The sequence below is a fragment of the Cetorhinus maximus genome, chromosome 16 (assembly GCF_964194155.1).
Source record: "Cetorhinus maximus chromosome 16, sCetMax3.hap1.1, whole genome shotgun sequence".
Taxonomy (NCBI): Eukaryota; Metazoa; Chordata; class Chondrichthyes; order Lamniformes; family Cetorhinidae; genus Cetorhinus; species Cetorhinus maximus.
Genome location: NC_135894.1, coordinates 17,547,520 through 17,570,910, shown reverse-complemented (window position 1 = coordinate 17,570,910; position 23,391 = coordinate 17,547,520). Strand labels below are relative to the sequence as shown.

The 23,391-nt window shown below is 42.6% G+C and overlaps 1 protein-coding gene across 1 annotated transcript in view; it reads left to right on the top strand.

The window, feature by feature from the left end:
- rnaseh2b (ribonuclease H2, subunit B) overlaps positions 1-23,391 on the top strand; it is a 56,534-nt gene that overhangs the window by 29,938 nt on the left and 3,205 nt on the right. Inside the window, exons 8-10 of the mRNA XM_078559431.1 lie at positions 8,123-8,204; positions 15,672-15,720; positions 18,640-18,717. Coding sequence (XP_078415557.1) covers positions 8,123-8,204; positions 15,672-15,720; positions 18,640-18,717 — 209 coding nt within the window. The remainder of the gene's footprint in view (positions 1-8,122; positions 8,205-15,671; positions 15,721-18,639; positions 18,718-23,391) is intronic.

The following is a 23,391-nucleotide window of genomic DNA, read 5'->3' as shown; positions in this document are numbered from 1 at the left end:
CTTGGAAAACGGTGAGAGTGACAGTTCTTCTGTGGAAGCCAACCAGAGCCAAGGCCATGGCACTGTGGGTGGTCCAGCTGCCCAAAGGGAGGAAGAAATGTGGAAGGGTAATAATAGTAGGGGATTCGTTAGTGAGGGGAGTAGACAGGCGCTTCTGTGGCCGTAGACGTGACTCCAGGATGGTGTGTTGCCTCCCGGGTGCCAGGGTCAAGGATGTCACAGAACGGCTGCAGGACATTCTGAAGAGGGAGGGTGAACTGCCAGAGGTCATGGTCCATGTTGGGACCAATGACATAGGAAGAAAGAGAAATGAGGTCCTGCAAGCAGACTTTAGGGAGTTAGGTAGGAAATTGAAAAGCAGGACTTCAAAGGTAGTAATCTCTGGATTACGCCTGGTGCCACGCAGTAGTGAGTATAGGAACAGAAGGATAGAGCAGATGAATGCGTGGCTGGAGATCACAGTACAGGAGGGAGGGCTTTAGATTCCTGGGGCATTGGGACCATTTCTGGGGGAGTTGGGACCTGTACAAGTTGGACGGGTTACATCTGAACAGGAACGGGACCAACATCCTCGTGGGGAGGTTTGCTAATGCTGTTGGGGCGGATTTAAACTAAATTGGCAGGGGGATGAGACCCTGAAGAGGGGAGAGAAGCTGAGGTGGAATTAGGAGTTAAAACACTAGTGAGTGAGTCTGGAAAGCGGAGGAAACATAGGCTAGATAAGAAAGAAGTGAGTTTAGCAAGGCTAAATGGAATATATTTTAATGCAAGCTTGAGGAATAAAACAGACGAGCTGAGGGCACATATAGGCATGTGGGAGTATGATATCATAGCTATAACTGAGACTTGGCTAAAAGGGCAGGATTGGCAGCTCAATATTCCTGGTTACAGGGTATTCAGACAAGATAGAGAGGGAGATAGAAGACAAGACGGGGATCGCAATATTGATCAAGGAATCAAATATAGCAGTGAGGAGGAATGATATCCTGGAAGGATCATCAAATGAGGCCATATGGGTAGATGTAAAAACACAAAAGGAGTAAACACACTGTTGGGTGTGTACTATAGGCCCCCAAACAGTCAGGGAGAGATAGAGGATCAAATATATAATCAAATTTCAGAGGAGTGTAAGAATAATATGTGGTAATAGTAGGGGAATTTAACTACCCAAATATTAACTGGGATAGTTTTAGTGTGCAAGGTAGGGCGGGAGCAAAATTCTTAAGTTGCATCCAGAAGAACTTTTTTAGCCAGAACATAGAAAGCCTAACAAGGGAGCCGGCAACTCTGGACCTAATATTCAGAAATGAGCCCAGGCAGGTGGAAGGTGTATCAATAGGGGAGCATTTTAGAGATAGTGACCATAACTCAGTTAGATTTGGGATAATTATGGAAAAAGATAAGGTTGGGCCGGGCATAAAAATTCTATACTGGGGAAAGGCTAATTTTACTAAGATGAGATGCGATTTGGCCCAAGTGGACTGGGAGCAGCTACTTACAGATAAAACTGTGTCAGAGCAGTGGGAGGCATTCAAGGAGGAAATAACGTGAGTACAGGGCAAATATGTTCCTGTAAAGACAAAGGGGGAACCAAGTCCGGAGAACCCTGGATGTCAAGGGACATAAAGGTTAGGATTAAGAAAAAAAGAGAAGCTTATGGCAGACTCCGAGGGCTCAATACACCAGAATCCCTAGAGCAGTATAAAAAGTGCAGGGGGGAACTTAAAAAGGAAATTGGGAAAGCTAAGAGAGTGCATGAGAAAGCATTGGTGGGTAGAATGAAGGAAACTCCAAAGGGGTTTTTTAAATATATAAAGAGCAAGAGAATAGCTAAGGAAAGAGTAGGACCAATTAGGGACCATTGAGGTAATGTGTGTGTACCCGGAAGAAGTGGGTACAGTCCCCAATGAATACTTTGCGTCGGTCTTCACAATGGAAAAGGATGATGCAGGTATAGACATCAGGGTGGAGGACTGAAATATTAGAGGAAGTTGACATAGAGCGGGAGGAAGTACTAGCAGGTTTAGCGGCCTTAAAAGTGGATAAATACGCAGGCCCGGATGAGATGTATCCCAGGCTGTTGAGAGAGGCAAGGGAAGAGACATTAGGGGCCCTGGCAATAATTTTCAAATCCTCTCTGGCCACAGGTGAGGTGCCAGAGGACTGGAGGATTGCTAACGTTGTCCCATTATTAAAAAAGGGAGGAAGGTATAGACCAGGAAATTACAAGCCAGTTTGTCTAACCTCAGTGGTGGGGAAGTTACGAGAAAGAATTCTGAGGGACAGAATATATCTGCACTTGGAGAGACACGGATTAATCAGGGATAGTCAGCATGGATTTGTTAAGGGAAGGTCGTGTCTGACAAATTTGATGGAATTTTTTGAGGTAACCAGGAGTGTTGATGAGGTTAATGCATTTGTTGTGGTCTACATGGACTTTAGCAAGGCTTTTGATAAGGTCCCTCATGGCAGACTGGTCAAGAAAGTAAGAGCCCATGGGATCCAAAGCAAAGTGGCGCGTTGGAGAGGCAGGAAGCAGAGGGTGATCGTAGATGGATGTTTCTGTGACTAGAAGTCTGTTTCCAGTGGGGTTCCACAGGGCTCGGTGCTGGGGCCCTTGATGTTTGTGGTGTACATAAATGATTTGGACTTAAATATAGGGGATATGATCAAGAAGTTCGCAGATGACATGAAAATTGTTAGGGTGGTTAATAGTGAGGAGGATAACCGTAAACTGCTGGAGGTTATCAATGGTCTGGTCAGGTGGGCAGAGCAGTGGCAAATGGAATTCAACCCAGAAAAGTGTGAGGTAATGCACTTGGGAAGGGTTAACAAGGCAAGGCATTACACTATGAATGGTAGGACCCTGGAAAGTACTGAAGATCAGAGGGACCTTGGTGTGCATATCCATTAGATAGGGTGGATAGGAAGGCACTTTTCCCATTAGTAGAGGGGTCAATGACCAGGGGGCATAGATTTAAGGTAAGAGGCAGAAGGTTAAGAGGGGAGTTGAGGAGAAATTTTTTCACTGAGGGTGGTGGGAGCCTGGAACTCACTGCCTGAAAGGGTGGTTGAGTCAGAAACTCTCGTAACATTTAAGAAGTATTTAGATATCCACTTGTGTTGCCATAGCCTCCAGGGCTATGGGCCAAGCGCTGGAAAATGGGATTAATGTAGTCAGATCTACGTTGACCGGCGTGGACACGATGGGCCAAATGGCCTCCTTCTGTGCTGTAAACTTCTTTGAGTCCATTTAAGTGTCAATGGCTGTAGTCATGGCACTGAGTGTGAACGGGGGTCCAAGCTCTACCCCATTGTCTAGGCTGGCACTCAAGTGCAGTACTGAGGGAATACTGCACTGTCAGAGGCAAGAGGCATTGCCTTTCTATTTAGATGTTAAACTATGGCCCCATCTGCCTGCTCAGGAGAATGTGAATGATCGTTCACAATTTGAAGCTGATCAGGGAACTTCTCCACAGTGTCCCAGCCACTAGATATCTCAAGCATCGTTATAACAGAGTGTCTGGTCATTTATCTCACTGCTATGCATTGGGGCATTGTTGTGTACAACTTGGATGCCTATAACTTGACAATGACCACACTTTTAAAGAAAATTGTTAAAAGTGGATGAGAGCCCTGAAAGGTAAATGTTGTCAATTATGCTGCTGATTATCAAAATAAAATGGCAGAGATATTTAAGAAGTTCTTTGCATTGGTCTTTAGTAAAGAGAAGGATGTTCAACAGTGGTTGAGATTATGATGAGAGATATCATGATGGATTAAAAAACATTTTTAGATAAGTTGTTAGGGCAAAGGAAGACAAAGAGCCAAAGCCCAACGGGATATTTCCTAGGATCCAAAGGAATATGAGGGAAGAAATAACAGAGACTTTATATCTTGTGTTTCAGGGCTGTATTGGGTGTGGATGTGTGCCAGAAGACCGGAGAGAGACTAATACAGTACTGATTTTTAAAAAGGGAGACATAATTACAATCTAGTTACTTTAACGTCTATGGTAGGGAACACTTTAAAGTCTTCAGAAGACCTCATAGAACTCCATAAGGAGATAACAGACATGGTGGTTGGGAGAAATGGAGTGGTTGCAGTATACTTAACAGCCAGGCTGATTCTGAACTGACAACAATAGAGCGAATTCATTCTGCCCCAGAGTTGCTGTTGAGCGGACAGATAGGAATTTGGCAATATAACATACGTACTTTAGGAACGCCTTTGACGAGGTACCACACAAGAAATTAATAGAGAAGATTAAGCATTGTTGAATTAGAGGCAGGACAGCACACCAGATTTAAAATTGGTTAGAAGGATGAAAACAGAGTAGGAGTTAAGAGCATTTTGAAAGCAGTTGCAAATAGATAGAATTGATGAGATGGGGAAATAGATTGACAGATAACAAGTGGAATTCAATGTCAGCAAGCGTGCAGTGATGCATTTTGATAAAACAAAATTAAAAGCACTAGTTATTCTGTGGATTGGAGTAGGCTCAGTGCTGCAGAAGAGCAGTGGATTTGGGAACGGAGGCTCACAGGACATTAAAGGCATTTTTAAAAAAAATTGAATTCCAGCATTTATTACGAGGCATAGAATGTAAAAGCAAGAGGTAATGATGAGCTTTTATAAAACATTATTAAGACTTCAGTTAGAGTGCTGTGCAGTATTGAGCTCCACACTAGAGGAAGGATGTAGAGGTTTTGGAGAGGGTACAGTGCAGATTTACTAAGACGCCACTTGGCATGAGGAACTACAAAGAAATTGTGAAAAATAAGGCTTTTGGTTAGAAAAGTGAAGAATATGGAATGAAGTGACACGATAGAAGTAACTGAAAATTTGAAGGGCTGGGACAAAGTAAATCGAAGCAGACTGTTACCAGTAGTTGAGGGACCATGGGATATCAGATTACATGTTCTCTTTAGAACAGAGAACTGGAGAAACTTATCTGAACATAGTTGTAGAATTCACTAAGAGGGTAAGTGGTTGATGTAAAAAGTATGTCAATATTCAAGATCAAATTAAGTAGAGGATGAAGGAAAAATAGTGGGTAAATGTGTTTCAAACTAGTTGTTACCTAGGGTGTAAGTGCTGACTAGTTGTGCCAAATGGCCCGTTTCTCTGTAATTAGCTGACTGTAAAGCACTTTGGGGTGTCCTGAGGTGGTGAAAGACTCGATATAAATTCAAAGCAGTCTCTTTTTTAAAGGCGTGCAAATAAAAAAGGAATAAAGCCTCCAAAAGCCCATCTGTTTCTCATGCTTCCTTACACTTGGGCTACAACTGTTCTCACCGTGCCAAATTTAATTTATAGAGCAAAAACAGCAATGTGCCTGAGCCAGCCCAATGCTTGCTGTGCATTTATATGCATAGTAAACCTTTCAATTTCACTTTACATCATGCGAGGCTCTGTCTGACTTGGGACTCTTAAGCACTGCAAGTAATCGATGGTGCTGTCAATAGGATGTGAAGAAAAATTACTGTAATTTGTGCTGAGAATTTTGCCCATTTGCCCTCTTTGGAAATGCACAGGTCTCTGTATAACTTGAAAGTCCTCCAGCTCTCTTTATGTCAATGTCAAGTGCCTGCACTCGAACCCAAATGTAGCATTTGAACATGCTGTGGGAAACTGTATAAATTCAAACATGTTTGTTTACTTTATTTCTTGAAACATCTTGGAACATCTTTCTTGATTGAGAGATTTTCCATATGAGAAGAGCCTCATTGATGGTTACACTAAAATGAGGGTCTGGGTTGTGTTGATAGCAAGCTATAGAATGACTACTTGTCTCGATGTATGGATATTGGTGGTTCAAACCTTCATTTGCGTTTGAAAGTAGGCATTGATGCAGTCATTTTAAAAAAACTGGAAGACTCTCAAGTTATCCAGTGAGGCACAGACAGCAGGAATGCAAATGTCAGGATCTTGTTGAGCGACCAACAGGAGTGATTCAGTATCTTTAGAAACAAGTTAAAAATAGAGTGAGAAGCATGAGAATAATGTTATTAAAGTTTTTCAACATTTTCTCACGGGCATCTTTCTGGCTCGCCTTTTCTCCCTTGCCTTTCATTGTGTTTCCATATCATGCTCAGACTTTTAGACTTTTAAAATTTCAATCTTAATATTCGTTCGTGGGGTGTGGGCGCCACTGGCAAGCAATGTACCATCTAATTTTTTTGAGAGTAAATGTGCAGCCAATTTACATTTTTTTGCATAGCCGTACATGCACGTGACTTAGAGGCCAACTTGTGCACAAGAACTTGCAGGCTGCCCTCATGGCTGCACAGCTTAGAGGGAACATGGCTGGCAAGACCGGCAGTTATTGGCCATCCCTAATCGCCCTTGCAAAGGTGATGTTGAGTCACCTTGAACCGTTGCAGTCGGTATGGTGAAGGTGCTGGATAGGATGTCAGTCAAGGGGGCCTGCCTTGTCCTAGATAGTGTCGAGCTTCGAGTATTGTGGGAGCTGCATTAATCCAGAGAAGTGGAGAGTATTCCATCACACTCCTGACTTGTGCCTTGTAGGTGATGGAAAGGCTTTGGGGAGCAAGTTACTTATCACAGAATAACCAGCCCCTGGCCTGATCTGTGGTCATAGTATTTATGTGGCTGGTCCAGTTAAGTTTCTGGTCAATGGTGACCACCGGGATGTTGGTGATTGGGGATTCAGAAACGATTATGTCATTGAACGTTAAGAGCAGATAGTTAGACTTTCTCTTGTTGGGGATGTTCGCTTCCTGGCACTTGTATGGCATGAATGTTACTTGCTACTTATCAGCTCAATCTTGGATGTTGTTCAGATCTTGTGAGCACAGACTGCTTCATTATCTGAGGAGCTATGAATGGAACGGAATACTCCAATCATCAGTGAGTATTCCCACTTCTAATCTTATGATGGAGGGAAACAGCTGAAGATGGTTCGGCCTAGAAGACTACCTTGAGGAACTGTAGCGATGTCCTGGGTTGATGTGATTGAACTCCACCAACTACAATCATCTTCCTTGGTGCTGGGTATGAGTCAACCCTGTGTCAAGTTTTCCCACTGATTGCAATTGATTACAGTTTCACTTGATGTCACACTCAGTCAAATGCTATCTTGATGTCAAGGGCAGTGATTGTGGCCTCACCTCTGGAGTTCAGCTTCTTTGTCCGTGTTTGGACCAAGGTTACAATGAGGTGAGGAGCTGAGTGATTCTGGCAGAACCAAACTGAGCAACGGTGAGTAGGATATTGCAGAGTAAATGCAACTTGAAAGCACGGTCGACAACACCTTCCATTGCTTTGCTGATAATTGGGAATAGACTGGTGGCACAGTAATTGGCTGAATTGCTTTTGCCCTGATTTTTGTGGACAGGACACACCCGTGCAATTGTTCATGTTGTTGGTTAGATGTCAGTTTTGTACTTGTACAGGACCAGTTTAACTAGGGGTACAGCTAGTTCTGGAGCACAAGCTTTCAGTGCTCCAGCCAGGATGTTGGGGCCCATAGTATTAGGGTTATAGCCTTCATTGTGTCCAGTGCACTCGCCATTTCTTCATATCATGCGGAGTTAACTGAATTGGCCAAAGACTGGCATCTGTAATGATGAGGATTTTGGGAAGAGGCTGGGATGCTCCTTATCGTCTGCCTGCTGATCATCTACTCCCACTCCTCCCGAACTCTCTGTAGCTGCCACCTTCTGAAATGTACTATCCATGAAACTCTCACCTTCTCGTGTCCACAGTAGTGATGGTAGCCACCCCTGAAGCTAGGAAATACTGAGCCCCTGATCCAGCAGTTGGCAGTGCTTCATGCATTTCTGGTTTTCCAGGATAGGAATTCTGGAGTTCCCACATTGAACAAGATGTGCATGAGATGGGATGCAGCTGTCCTTCCATGCCAGCTAACAGTCATTTGATTTTTTTTTTTCGTTTTTCTTTGAGGCTATTTAACTGTTTGGTTAATGCTTGAAATCTAACCACTCAAAAAAACCACAAACACTTTTTTTCTTAAAAATCACTGACAACTACTGAATGTACTAACCAAATAAATTAATTACTTACCTGTAATTTGCCATCGCTACTGACGTCACTTTTTGAATTTTTGAAACATTGCCTTCTATTTTGTTTTCTTCAGAGGATTACCTACGTTATGCTCATGGTTTGCTGTCGGAGTATATTCCTGCTGATCTAAGTGTGGAACTCCTTAAATTCTTGGAGTAAGTATCTTAAGAGTAAAGCACTGATTATAGTTAAAAATTATTTACTTCCAATCTTTGAATTAACAGTGGCATTTCTTCACTTCACAGAAATGAGGTACTAATTTGATTAGCACATATGAACATATGAATTAAGAGTTGGCCATTAGAACCCTTGAGCCTGTTCTGCCATTTGATACGATCATGTTTGATCTGATTGTGGCCTCAACTCTAATTTTCTGTTTAATCCTATAACCTTTGACTCCCTTGTCAATCAAGAATCTATCTAACTCAGTCTTAACAAAATTCAATGACCCTGTCTGCACTGCTCTCTGGGGAAGATAATTCTACAGACTAACGACCCTCTGAGAGTAAAATATTCTCACCATCTCCATCTTAAATGGGAGATCCTTCACTTTTAAGCTGTGTACCCTAGTTCCAGTTTCTCCCATAAGGGGAAACATCTCGGCATCCACCCTGTCAAGTCCGCTCAGCATCTTATTTGATTCAGTAAGATTACCTTCTCGTTCTTCGAAACTCCAGTGGTTACAGGCCCAAATTGTCCAACCTTTCCACATAATAATCAGTCGAGTGAACCTTCTCTGAAGTGCTTCTATTGCAGTTATACTCTTTCTTAGGAGACCGAAACTATACCCCAGATTGGTCTCACCGACGCCCTGTACGACTGTAGCAAAACTTACCTACTTGTATATTCCATTCTCCTTGCAAACAACAACAACATTCCATTTGCCTCCCTAATCACTTGCTGTACCTGCATACTGACGTTTTGTGATTCATGTACCAGGACACACACAGACCTCTGTACCACAGAGTTCTGCAATCTCTCACCACTTAAATAATAAACTGCTTTTTTATTCTTCCCACCATAGTTGACAACCTCCTATTTTCCCAATATACTCCATCTACCAAATTTTTGCACACTCACTTAACCTATCTACATTCCTTTGCTCATTCCTTATGTCCTCTTCACAACTTACTCTCCTACCTATCTTTGTGTCATCAGCAAATTTGGCAAGTGTACAATCGTTCCCTTCATCCAAGCCATTGACATAGATTGTAAATACTTGAGACCTTAGCACTGATTCCTGTGGCACTCCACTGGATACATTTTGCCAACTGGAAAATGAGCCAAATATCTACTCTCTGCTTCCTGTTGGTTAACCAATCCCCTATCCGTATGAATATGTTACCCCCTACACCATGAGCTCTTATTTTGCGTAGTAACCTTTGATGTGCCACCTTGTCAAATGCCCTTTGGAAATCCAAGTAGATACAAGTTCTCATTATCCACATTGCTTGTTACTTCTTCAAAGAATGCTAATAGAGTACAATCTCCACCAACTATCCCATCCACACTTGCATGGTCAAACCATTTGTCAATTATAAAGGCGCCGCTTGTAATGAACTCACTTGCCGATTATTTTGGGAAGTTCAGTAAATGCTTGTACAACAATATCTCACATTTATGTAGCACCTTGCACGTAGAGAAGTGTCCCAATGTGCTTCACAGGAGTGTATCAAACAAACTTTTACAAAGTGGCACCTAAGGAGACATTAAGACTGATGACCTAAAGCTTAGTAAAAGAAGTGGGTTTTAAGAAGCATCTTAAATGAGGAAAGAGAAGTAGAGAGGTGGAAAGCTTTAGGGAGGGAATTCCAGAGCTTGGGATCCAGGCAGCTGAAGGCATGGCCACCAAAGGTGGAGTTATTAAAATCAAGGGTGTGCAGTCGGCTAGAATTAGAGGAGCACAGAGATCTTGGAAGGTTGTAGGGTTGGAGGAGGTTGCAGAGATAGTGAGCAGGGAAGCCATGAAGGGGTATGAAAATAAGGATGAAGGATGAGAATTTTAAAATCAAGGCGATGCCTGACCTGGAGCCAGTGTGGACCAGCGAACCTGGGTGATGGTGAATGGTGCTCTCTGCAAGTTAGGATACAGGCATCAATGTTTTGGATGAGGTTAAGTTCATAAAGCGGGGAGGCTGGACAGGAGAGCATTAAATTAGTCAAGCTAGAGTTAACAAAGGCACGGTTAAGGGTTTCAGCAGCAGTTATACTGAGGCATAGCTGTAGACAAGCAATGTTACGTAGGTGGAAGTAGACAGACTCGGTGATGGTGCAGATATGTGGCCGTAAGCCCATCTCAGGGTCAGGTACAACAGCAAAGATGCAAGTGGTCTGGTTCAGCCTCCAAACAGTTGCCAGGAAGAGGAAAGGGGTGGGTGGTTAGGAAATTGAGTTTGTAGAGGGAACTGAAGACAGGAGCTTTGATCTTGTTGATATTTATTGGAAAGAAATTTCTACTTCCCCAGCACATGATGTCGGACAAGCAGTCTGACAGATTAGGGACAGTGGCGAGATTGACAACGGCAAGGTAGTGCTGGGTATTGTCAGCATACACTGCAACTTGGAAGTTATGTTTTCAGATGATGCTGAGGGGCAGCATGTAGATGAGAAATAGGCGGGGACGAGGGTAACAGTGTGGGAGCGGGAAGCGAAGCCATTGCAGGTGATTCTCTGGCTATAACTGGATAGATAAGAGCTGAACCAGAGTGGTGTAATCCCACTCAGCTGGATGACATTGGAGAGACGTTGGGAGGAGGACGGTGTAGTCAACTGTGTCAAAGACTGTGACATGTCAAGAAAGATGAAGAAGGGTATCTGAATGCAGTCACATAGAATGTCATTTGTGACAGAGAAACAACATACTGCAGATACTGGAAGTCTGGAATAAAGAGAAAATGTTGGAAACCCTCAGCAGGCCTGGCAACGTCTGTGAAAGCAGAAACAGAATTGATGTTTCAGGTTTGTGACACGTTCTGATGGAGGTCACAGACCTGAAATGTGAGCTCTCTTTCTGCCTTCATAGATGTTGCCAGACCTGGTGTGTATTCCCAGCATTTCCTATTTTTATGCCATTTGTGGCTTTGGTAAGGGTCATTTCAGTACTGTGCCAGGGCAGAAACCTGGAGGGATTCAAACATACAGTTCTGGGATACATGAGCACAGATTTGGGAGATGACAAAAACACATTCATGTACTTGCTGATTTAAACGGTTCTGCTGATTTCAGGCAATATTGGGTCTTTATGCAGCCACAGTCAGCTGTGCGCACCTGGTTAAAGTGCGATTAGCTTAAGCGATGAGATTCTAGGTGCAATTGCTAACAGTTACGAGAGGTAGTTGCTAAGTGAAGATTTGCTGTGTTTTTAAATAGATGTAAGCTTGCCTTCTGGTTTCACTGCCTATTGCACATAGTGACCCAATCATTTTAACATTAATGCACCCGATATAAGTGATAGGGATGGTAATAAACTGGAACATTTGCTTCTTTAGGTTAGAGAAAAGTCCCTGTACATTTGACAAGGGCACCCTCTGGTGACATGGAACAAAGGGCCCCAGATTTGATTCAAGGTCTGCTGAACTAGCTGATTCAACTCTGTCAGCAATAAAAGGGTGCAGCATTTAGCATCAGTAACCCTGAGCTAGTGAAGGACAAAAACAGCCAGGATTTACATAGAAACATAGAAAATAGGAGCAGGAGTAGGTCAATTGGCCCTTTAAGCCTGCTGCACCATTCAATATAATCATGGCTGATTCTCTTTCTCATTGCCATACTCCTGTTCTCTCCCCATACCCCTTGATGCCTTTAGAGTCTAGAAATCGATCTATTTCCTTCTTAAATATATTCAGTGATTTGGCCTCCACAGCCTCTGTGTTAGAGAATTCCACAGGTTCACCACCCTCTGAATGAAGAAGCTTCTTCTCACCTTAGTCCTAAGTGGTCTACCCCATATCCTGAGACTATGACCCCTTGTTCCCCCCGCCCCCCCCCAGCCAAAGAACATATCATCCCTGCATCCAGTCTGTCCATCCCTGACAGAATTTTATGTATCAATGAGATCTCCTCTCACTCTTTTAAACTCCAGTGAAAACAGGCCTAGTCAGCCCAACCACTCCTCAAACAACAATCCTGCCATCCCGGGAATCAGTCTGGTGAACCTTCGTGTCACTCCCTCTGTGGCAAGTATATCCTTTCTTAGGTAAGGAGACCAAAACTGCACACAATACTCCCAAGTGTGTTCTCACCAAGGCCCTGCACAGCTGTAGTAAGACATTTTTGTTCCTGTACTCAAGTCCTCTCGCAATGAAGGCCAACATACCATTTGCCTTCTTAACCACTTGCTGCACTTGCATGCTTGCTTTCTGTGATTGGTGTGCAAGGACACCCAGGTCCCTTTGTACATTAACATTTCCCAATCAATCACCATTTAAATAATACTCTGCCATTCTGTTTTTCTTACCAAAATGGATAACTTCACACTTACCCACGTTATACTGCATCTGCCATGTATTTGCCCATTCACTCAACCTGTCTAACTTACCTTGAAGCCTCTTAACATCCCCCTCATTGCTCACATTCCCACCAAGTTTCATGTCATCAGAAAACTTGGAAATATTACATTTGGCTCCCTCATCCAAATCATTGATATATATTGTGAATAGCTGGGGCCCAAGCACTGATCCCTACAGTACCTCACTAGCCACCCCCTGCCATTCTGAAAAAGACCCATTTATCCCTACTCTCTGTTTCCTGTCTGCTAACCAGCTCTCAATCCATGCCAATATATTACCCCCAATCCCACGTGCTTTAGTTTTACACACTAACCTCTTATGTAGGACTTTATCAAAAGCTTTCTGAAAATCCAAATACACCACATCCACTGGTTCTCCCTTATCTATTCCCTCAAAGTTATGCCCTCAAAGAACTCCAGTAGGTTTGTCAAACATGATTTCACTATCATAAATCCATGCTGGCTTTGTCTAATTCCATTGATATTTTCCAAGTGCCCTGTTGTCACATACTTTATAATAGACTCTAGCATTTTCCCTACCACTGAGGTTAGGCTAAACAGTCTGTAATTCGCTGTTTTCCCCCTCCCTCCTTTTTTTAAATAATGGGGCTACATTTGCCACCCTCCAATCTGCCAGGACTGTTCCCTACAGAATTTTGTAAGATGACAACCAAAACATCCACTATTTCTATGGCTACCTCCTTTAGTACCCTGCGATGTAGATTATTGGGCTCTGGGGATTTATTGGCTTTCAGCCTATAATTTCTCCAGTACTGTTGTTTTAGTAATACTAATTTCCTTCAATTCCTCCTTCTCACTAGACCCTTGGTTTTCTAGTATTTCTGGGAAGTTATTAGTGTCTTCCTTCATGAAGATAGAACTAAAGTAGTTGTTTAATTGCCCTGCCATTTCCTTGTTTTCTATTATAAATTCTCCCATTTCAGACTGTAAGGGACCTACATTTGCCTTCACTAATCTTTTTCTTTTTACATACTTATAGAAGCTTTTACAGTCCGCTTTTATGTTCCTTGCAAGTTTACCCTCATACTCTATTTTTCCCCTCTTAATTAATCTCTTGGTCCTCCTTTGCTGAATTCTAAGCTGCTCCCAATCCTCAGATTTCTCTTTGGATCTAATACTATCCTTAATTTTTTTTGTTAACCATGGTTGGTTAACGCTTTTCCTGTTGTGTTTTTTGCGCCAGAAAGGAATGTATAACTGTTGCATACATTTGTTCCTTAAATATTAGCCATTGTCTATCCGCCATCATGCCTTTTAATGAAGTTCCTCAATCTGTCTTAGCCAACTCACGCCTCATACCTTCGTACTTTCCTTTGTTTAGATTTAGGACCCTAGTTTCAGATCAGACTACTTCACTTTCCGTCCTAATGAAGAATTTGATCATGTTATGGTCACTGTTCCCGAAAGGACCCCACACAATAAGATTATTAATTAAACCTTTCTCATTACACAATACCAAATCTAGGATAGCCTATTCCCTAGTGCATTCAGATACAGTGCCTTTAGACTTGGCTTTTTAACATTTTGACATTTTTTTGTAATATGAACCTATTTGCTGCTAGCCCTTGTTTCTTCTGCCTTCCACTTTTGCTTTCTACTTTTCTGTCTTCCATTCCTATCTTTGTTTCCCTCTCTTGTGTCTCCCTGCTCAGGTTCCCACCCTCTTGCCAATCTAGTTTAAACCCTGCTGGTTCCTATTCAGTGACTCTGACACTGATCTGGTGAGGAGAAAATTTCATTCAACTTCTGTATTCAAATGAATTTTCTCACATTCATTGTCTTAAGTTTGCAATTGACCACTGGAGTGAGGCATCACAGGACACCTGGCACCCATTGTACATCATTGGGTGAGAGCACAATGTTTGGAAGGTGAGGGGAATAAAAAGACCACATGCAACTTACAACAACAGTTCAAACTTTTTTTTGCGAATACAAGTTTGCAATGTTTCTCCAGAGTTGGATGTAATATGACAGTAAGCCTGTGAAACATTTTAAGACATTGAGGATGTGATAGGTACGATGTAAATGCAGTTCATTTGTTTAGCTTTCTTCAATTGTCAGTTCCAAAATATGTTCATATTTGCTAGTGTTAATGTGCCAATGAGATTAGAATTTAGATTGGCATGCTGGGAGATTAAAGCTAAAGCAAAACTGGAGAAGATGAGGCAGAACCTGGTTCTGTTGGGACTCCACCGCTTTTTCTGTTCTGCGGAACTTGGGAGGATCTGGTGTTATTTCCATCTCTTCCTTCTCCTCCATGCAGCAATGAACAGGGTGTGCTTGGAGGCCATCTTGAGCTATCCCAGGAATTCTACCTGGCCCTTACATTGGCCCCTCCTCCATCCCTGGAGCCACCCCAATTCTTCTGATGACTCACCAGGTTGGGCACAACTGACTCACACTCACCAATAAACCTTTCTTTGTCATTTGGGACAAGGCCTAGACCCGTTCTCTCCATTAGTCTTGTGCCACCGGCAGTGACTCCACGCAAACTAGGGGCTCTTGATGTTGTGAACTCTTAACTGAGATGGTCCTGAAGACTAAATTGAGTGGGAATGGAGTTCTTACACTTCAGTCAGACATGCAAATGAGAATACGCCTGAAGTTAGCTGTGGCCTAGTTGGTAGCACTCACCTCAGTCAGAGGTTGAGGGTTCAAGCCCCGCCCAAGGTTTGAGTTAAGTTGACACCTCAGTGGGCCCTCACAAGTGCATGTAAAAGATACTGTGGCACTACTCTGAGATGAGCAAGGGAATTCTCCTCGTGCTTCTGACCAATATTTATTCTTTAGCATCGCTGAAACACACGATTCGATCATTAATTTCATTGCCGTTTATGGGAGCTTTGTTGTGCACAAATTGACTGCAATACTTACTACATTAGAACAGTAACTGCTCTTCAAATGTATTGAATTGGCTGTGAAGCGCTTTGGGACATCCTGAGGTCATGGAAAATGCAATACTTAATGCTTTAACGAAACTTCTGAGCCATCTTACAACCACAGTCCTACTCATGACAGGATTAATATTTACAACATCTGCAGTATTTGCTTTTGTATTAATATTTATATTAATATTTATATTTCTGTTTGTTAGGTTACCAGCTGTTGCGACGAAAACGGCAACAAGTGAACCACCATCAAAGGTTTGTTTCTGTCATATTGGTCACTGTTTACTGCTGACAGCATTTTATAAAAACTTTTTTTAAAAAGTAGCAGCATGAAACATACTACTGACATAAGTACAACTAAAATTTAATACTGAAGCAGTTTGAGTGGGATGAATGCAACATATAAAATAATATTTCAAGTTTAAAGATATTTTGGCTGAAAGAATAGAACATTGCAATCTTTTAAACCTTCCCGTGAAGTCATTTTTGGAAAGTACCAGCAGTATAGTCATTCGGTAAAATCTGATGTTTCCGTTCAGAATCATTGTGCAATGCAAAGTATTTTCACCCTCGCAACTGAGTCAGAAGGCTGATATTTCAGCGCAGTGCTGAGGGACCACTACACTGTCTGAGGATCAGTAATCATGTGGCAGGGCACAGTCTGAGGATTTGTACTCGTGAAGCGCTGCACTGTCCGAGGGTCAGTCCTCGTGAAGCGCTGCACTGTCCAAGGGTCAGTCCTCATGGAGCACTGCACTGTCTGAAGGTCAGTCCTCATGAAGCGCTGTACTGTCCTAGGATCTGTACTCGTGGAGCACTGCACTGTCCGAGGGTCAGTCCTCGTAAAGCGCTGCACTGTCCGAGGGTCAGTCCTCGTGGAGCACTGCACTGTCCGAGGGTCAGTCCTCGTGAAGCGCTGCACTGTCCGAGGGTCAGTCCTCGTGAAGCGCTGCACTGTCCGAGGGTCAGTCCTCGTGAAGCGCTGCACTGTCCGAGGGTCAGTCCTCGTGAAGCGCTGCACTGTCCGAGGGTCAGTCCTCGTGAAGCACTGCACTGTCTGAGGGTCGGACCTTGTGAAGCACTGCACTGTCTGAGGGTCAGTCCTCGTGGAGCGCTGCACTGCCCGAGGGTAGGTCCTCGTGAAGCACTGCACTGTCCGAGGGTCAGTCCTCGTGAAGCGCTGCACTGTCCGAGGGTCAGTCCTCGTGAAGCGCTGCACTGCCCGAGGGTAGGTCCTCGTGAAGCACTGCACTGTCCGAGGGTCAGTCCTCTTGAAGCGCTGCACTGTCCGAGGGTCAGTCCCTGTGAAGCGCTGCACTGTCCGAGGGTCAGTCCTCGTGGAGCACTGCACTATCCGAGGGTCAGTCCTCGTGAAGCGCAGCACTGTCCGAGGGTCAGTCCCTGTGAAGCGCTGCACTGTCTGAGGGTCAGTCCTCGTGGAGCACTGCACTGTCCGAGGGTCAGTCCTCGTGAAGCGCAGCACTGTCCGAGGGTCAGTCCCTGTGAAGCGCTGCACTGTCCGAGGGTCAGTCCTGGTGGAGCGCTGCACTGTCCGAGGGTCAGTCCTGGTGGAGTGCTGCATTGTCCGAGGGTCAGTCCTGGTGGAGTGCTGCATTGTCCGAGGCACTGTCTTTTGAATGAGGCATTCAGTGAGTCTGGTGATCTGGTGCACAGATAACATTCTGCCCTCAGTGATTAGTTGCTCATTTGTATGTATGTGACTCCCATGTGCAATTTTTTTTTAACAAGTACATTAAGCATTCTTGTGTCCCTTTTTATATCTCCAGGTATTAATCATAGCATTGGAGCAGCTAAATTTAATAAATCTAATCATTAGTGGGCTAGCACCAGCTGCTAGACTGTGATGTTCTCCAGTGATGGAAACTTGCCAATCTACCAAGTTCCAGTTCTTTCAATGTGCTGAAGCATTAATGTGCTTAGGGCACTGAGGGATAGGCAAGAGGTGCTTCACTAGCATTGCCAACTTCCCAAGGAAACAAGTAATATAGAAAACACCTGGTGATAGCGCGTCCTCCCCACACTGGGTGTTGTGACTGAGAAATGCCTGTGGCAGCTGAGCTTCAGTCAGCAGTACATGGATCTGCTGTTTCAGTCCAACGTGAACTTTCACCATTGCTGCTATGTACAAATTAGGAAATTGCCAGACAACTACACAAGCACAATCACGTACACACATTCGCTCATCATCGTGACTTCCAAACAAATAAAAACTGCTGATTTTTTGATGTGGGCGTTGCTAGCTAGGCCAGTCTTTATTGCCCATCCCTAATTGCCCTTGTTCAGAGACCATTTTAAGAGTAAACCACATTGCCCTGTCACATGTAGGCCCAGATGCCAAAGGGGCATTAGTGAACCAGATGAGTGACATTGGTCATCATCCCAGATTTTTATTGAATTCAAATTTCACCATCTGTCGTGGTGGGATTTGAACCCAGGCCCTCAAAGCATTTCCTTGGGTCTCTGGAATACCAGTTCACTATGCCACCACCTCCCCACAGTTTACCCCACAATGCATAAGAAGCCAAACTGGAGCTCAGTTAATATGTAACAGAAGAGGGTCATGAGGTGAAATGGTTCTATTCTGTTATTTCACTTGCTTGTGAAAACCCCATTAAAGGGTCTGTTCCCTATGTGAATTTTAACAAGTATAAAAGGGGTCATTTCCCCTCTCTGTCAGCAAACCAACATTTTCACTAACATTAGCAGATAATGTGCCCTGTGGTAAATAAATGAGGAATCTCTGATGGTTATCACAAGCAATAATACCAGGGGCCCTGTTAAAATAAGTTAATCTTCATACCGATGTAAATCTTGCTCAAGAGTTTGCATTCTTGATCCTGTTTTTCTGTAACACCATTTGCGTATTTGGAGGGAAAAGGTAGTTTCCAGCGCAAGTGAAAATGCTGCATTGTGATAAGTTATTGCTGGTTCTGTGGATAAGACTCTGCTCAGTGAAACCTTTGCATGAAGATCTGCACGAAATTCATTACTTGGGCCTGAGTTGTCCGAAATCAACACTTGATTTGAGATCCACACACCGCCTATTTTAGAGGGTATTCTTTTGGCGGAGAGCTTTTTTCCTGCAATGAAGCATGCAGCCTGTCAGTATTGCACAACTTTGTTCAACAAAAGCATCATAAACTGCTATTACAGAAAAAGAAACTGTCCGACAAACTAGTGGAGGCTGAGGAAGACTACACCAAGTTCAACCCTAATTCAAAAGAGAAAAAGGTAAGGAACTTCCTCGCTTGACTCTTGCCCCCATCCTTGTTTTGACTGCACTTATATCCAGGATCTGTGGAAAAGTCAAATCTCAAGCATTTCAGACACTTTAGAAAGCATTCCATTTTATTTGAGAATGGTAGGCAGCACTGAGCCACACAGACCAAAGGTCCCAGGTTCCCTTCCCAGTCTATGCCGAGCTGGTCTCAGCAATTGGCCTGAATGCACTTGGGCTAAGGAGACATTTGGCCCATAGTCAGTTTGAATATTAAAATTCTGTTCAAATGTTTTACAACCTCTTAAAGAATTTGTAAAACAGTTTTGTAAACTCCCATGCCTAAATATTAACAAAGGAAAACAACAGACCTTAGAAGCACAGTACAGTCCTTTGCAAAGCACTCTCCAAACTAAATTGTAGCCAAGTTTTATTTTGGTCAAAAAGTGATCTCCATAATCGCAGCTCTTGGACAATGATATTTGATCAGGGTCAGAAAGTGCAGTCTTCTGTTTGTCTGAACATTTGTTAAGGGGGCAGTCAGGACTGAATTGCCATATCTACCTGAAATGTTCTAAATCTGACACCGTCTAATCATCTCCTTCAATATATCACCACATTTTCTACTGGTAACCTTGTCCAAAGTTGCAAAGAATGAAATAAGTTGTGAAAAAAATTAGATTAAGGAATGAGGTTGGCTGGTGAGTGGCAATATTTAATGACATAAGATAAAGAGGATGCTTTCACTCTGTTGGACATGATGCAGGAAAGGGTTTTGGGAGTGATAGTATGTAGGTTATTAAAACCACCAGGTTAATGGTGTTAACAATTAGGTTATTGGGCTGTCTAGCCAGAGGCACAGAGCACATATTTCTGCAAATGAGATTTTGTACATTCTCAACTGGAGTACTGAATACAGTTCTGGGCACTATTACACATCAAATTATCAGAGAGGGTGCAATGAAAGGCAGCAAAATTAATAGCTGGGATTGGGCACCTGATTAATGAGGAGAGGCTATAAATGTTGGGAATGTTTACACTAAGGAGGAGACCTGGAACCATAGAATCTTACAGCACAGGAAAAGAGCATTCAGTGCATTAATCCTGTGAAGCTCTTTAATAGAGCTGTTCAATTAATCTCACTTCCTTGCTCTTCCCATAGCCCTGCAGATTTTTCCTTTTCAAGTCCATATCGAGTTTCCTTTTGACATTTATGATTGTTGCTTTTACTGCCCTTTTAAGGTAGAAAGATATAAGACCCTAGAAACAACATCAGCCACGATCTGTTTAACAAAGAGATATTTTCTGCAAGTGGGCACAGCCACAGGCTTGGAGTAGGAAGAGTGAAAAGACAGTTTAGATTTGATAGCTTTATGCAGAAGGTAAGTGTAGCATGCTTGGGAGCAGCAGGTGACCTTGGACTAAAGGTTCTCAAAGTTCTCCAAAATTGATGGCTTTGCACAGTCGCCTCATGTCTGGTTCTGTTGCATTTTAATTGATAGCGATTCATTGCCATGATTCATCAACAGCAACATAGTTTTTTCCCTTTGCTTCTAGTCAACAGTGTTTGGGTAGAAATGACCAAGATTGCCTGTACAAAACAATGGAACAGCTGGTAGCACATCATGCCTTTACTCAGTTCTTTAGCGGTGTACAGGATTATATTAAATTATGGTATTGTAGAAGTTGCATACACGAGTACATCGTGGATCAGTGCACATTTATCAATATGAATCTGTTGTGGTGAGTAAAGTGCTATTTATATAATTGTTTTGTTCACCTGTGGGACGAACGAATAATCCTAAACACGTTTATCCTTCCTGTTACCTTATTTCTTGATGTCAAACGAGAGGACTGGAGGCTTAATATTCCTGGGTATAAGATATTCATAAAAGATAGGGAACGAAAAAAATCGGATTGGGTAGGTGCAATAGGGTGCAGATTGGTGGCCGTGTTGATCAAATAAAATGTTATAGCATTGGAGAGGGATGATGGAGCAGGAATAATGGAGCAGCCATTATGCTGTGGGGGGGCAGACCAGAGGTGGAAAACCTCAACCTGGGGGCCATATCCAACTTGTGGGAGCTTTTCATCTGGCCCTCCAGCTGATTGTGTTGTTATCTAAGCACCTGATAATGAAAAACAGTAAAATGTGAAAACCTATTAAACTGATATGTGTCAGTGGTTGATTTCACTTTGAAATAAATTCTATCAACCTAAAAATTTTTCGTGGCCTACCGATTTCCTCGGCATACAGCTTGTGTCGTCAGAACTTTAAAGCACTTTGCATGCCTTATGTGGGACGCTGCGAGTGTGACATATTATCCATGTGTGAGATGCGAGAAATCTTGGAAAAACAGCAGTTTGAAACAAGGCCAGTAGCGAGGTTGTTATTTTCTCTTTCAAAACTGAACCCTGCAAAAAGAAAAGTAGCCAGCACCTGTCAGCTTTTCAACAATGGATGGAATGCATGGACCTGAAGGATGTATCTCTGATCTGTTAGGAGACCATCACAGTGTTCAAGGGGTACAATTTGAATTGCCGTTTTTCAACAAACCATCCTAATCATGGCAGCAACTTAACTGAGGAAAGAGCATGAAAAGCTGAGAAAAACTGCTACTAACTAAAAAGCTCAGTGAAACATTTTTGTGCAGCAAACTACAGTTCAGGAAACAGCTACCAAAGCAAGTTATGATCTGGCATTTTAAGATCACTGAACAAAATAAGCCTTATGCTGAAGAGGAGTTTTTGAAAGAATGCGTGGTCGCTGTTGCTGGCATGCTATGCCCCGAGTACCAAAAATAACGTGAGAAAATTAGTTTGTCACTAAGAACGATTACTCATTGTAGAAGTGGTCGATGAAGACTTGGTTTCTGAGTTAAGCAAGAAAGCACAGTGCTTCATGTTGTTTTCATGAGCCCTTGTTGACAGCACTGACATCAAGAACACATCACAGTTCTTGATTTTTGTCGGAGGAACTAATGACAAATTTAAAATCAGAGGAATTTTTATGAATGGCATCAGTGAAAGGCACATAAAAGGTATTGGGTTTGTACGAGAGGGTGTCTGGCTGCATTGAACGTCTGAAGCTCCCTGGAAGTAAGCTGGCAAATTTGACCGCAGGCGGATTGCTAAATTTAACTCGGAATTTTACAAAGAATCAAGGACAAAGTCAAAGAAGAAGATCCCGTGAAAGAGGTCATTCTTCTGCATTATGTACCCTCTGCAAAAATGTCCTGGACATGATGATGTTCGCACGGTCGTAAAGATAGTGAACTACATAAGAGTGAGGGCATTTGATCAGCAGCAATTCTTTTCCCTTCTTGACGATACTGACTCCGAACATCAGGACTCACTTTATCAAACCTTGTCCGCTGGCTTAACGTAGGAAAGGTATTCCAGTGAGTGTGGGGGCTTGGGGAAGAAATGTTCAGATTTCTGGAGGTGCAGGGGAAAGAAAATGATTTCTCTGAATTAAGGAATTCCAACTGGATATGCAACCTTGCTTTTGGTGTGAATATCTTGGCACATTTAAATGAACTTAAGGTGAAGGGGCAGGGCAAGAATGTCTTCATGCATGAATCGTATTCTAGTGTGAAAGCTTTCAAAGTCGAGTTAGTCTTGTTTTTGAAACAAATGAACAGCAAAGAGTTCACTCACTTTCCAACACTGAGATACTTAGAAGCACTGCCGGAGCAGACAGACGTGCAGCAATATTTTGAGTGACAGGCATGGGGAGGTTTCTTGTCAACTCTGACTTTGAGATGGTAGAGAAGACCCTGGACAAAAATAGAATTACCTGGAAAAACTCAGCAGGTCTGGCAGCATCGGCGGAGAAGAAAAGAGTTGACCCTGGAGCCGGTGTCATGCCCACTATTATTTGACTATGAGAAAGCCCTTCAAGAATTACAACTTGAGCTCTTTGATATCCAACATGGTTCCACCTTCAAGGAAAAATACAACTCAGAAAAACTAGACCAGTTTTATGTCTCCTTGAGTGTAACTAAGATCCTAAATATCTGCAAGGTGGCACGGAAAATCCTTGTTTGTTTGGCTCCACCTATGTGTGCGAGCAAACATTTTTCCCCACTGAAATACAGCAAATCTTACCTCAGGTCCCAGTTAGCTGACCAGCCTCGAAGCTCCTCATTGTGATTTCCACAATAAGAATGACACCAGATCTTGATGCCATTGTAAAGAGGAGTGACAAACTGCATTGTTTACAGGAAGCAAAGAGTGTGTGAAAAAGGGAGTAAGTTTGGTTTCATTATTGTAATGCATCGTTATGATGGTATAGTTATTTATAAAGATTTTAAGTTTATTTCTTCTACCAAAATTTATCTATTTTTACTACTTCAGAGTTAAATTGAAATAACAAAGAAATTGCTTAATAACTCCTGGTTTACATTGACACTAAAATAGTTTTAATATATTTTGGTTATTGTTGGTCAAATGGAGAATTACTGATGATTCAACAAAGCTAATTACAGATTTAAATGTAAAATGTAAAGAAGTTATCAATAAACGAGAAAACTACCAAAATTTTATGTGGTGTGCTGTGCACTGAAAAGTTTTAGATATAATAAAATGTATTCGAACAGGAGCAAATCATCTGAGTGGTAAAATCAACAAACTACCTAATGCTGCTATTTTCTAATAGTGCATTGTTTTAAAACAAAGTTGTGTTG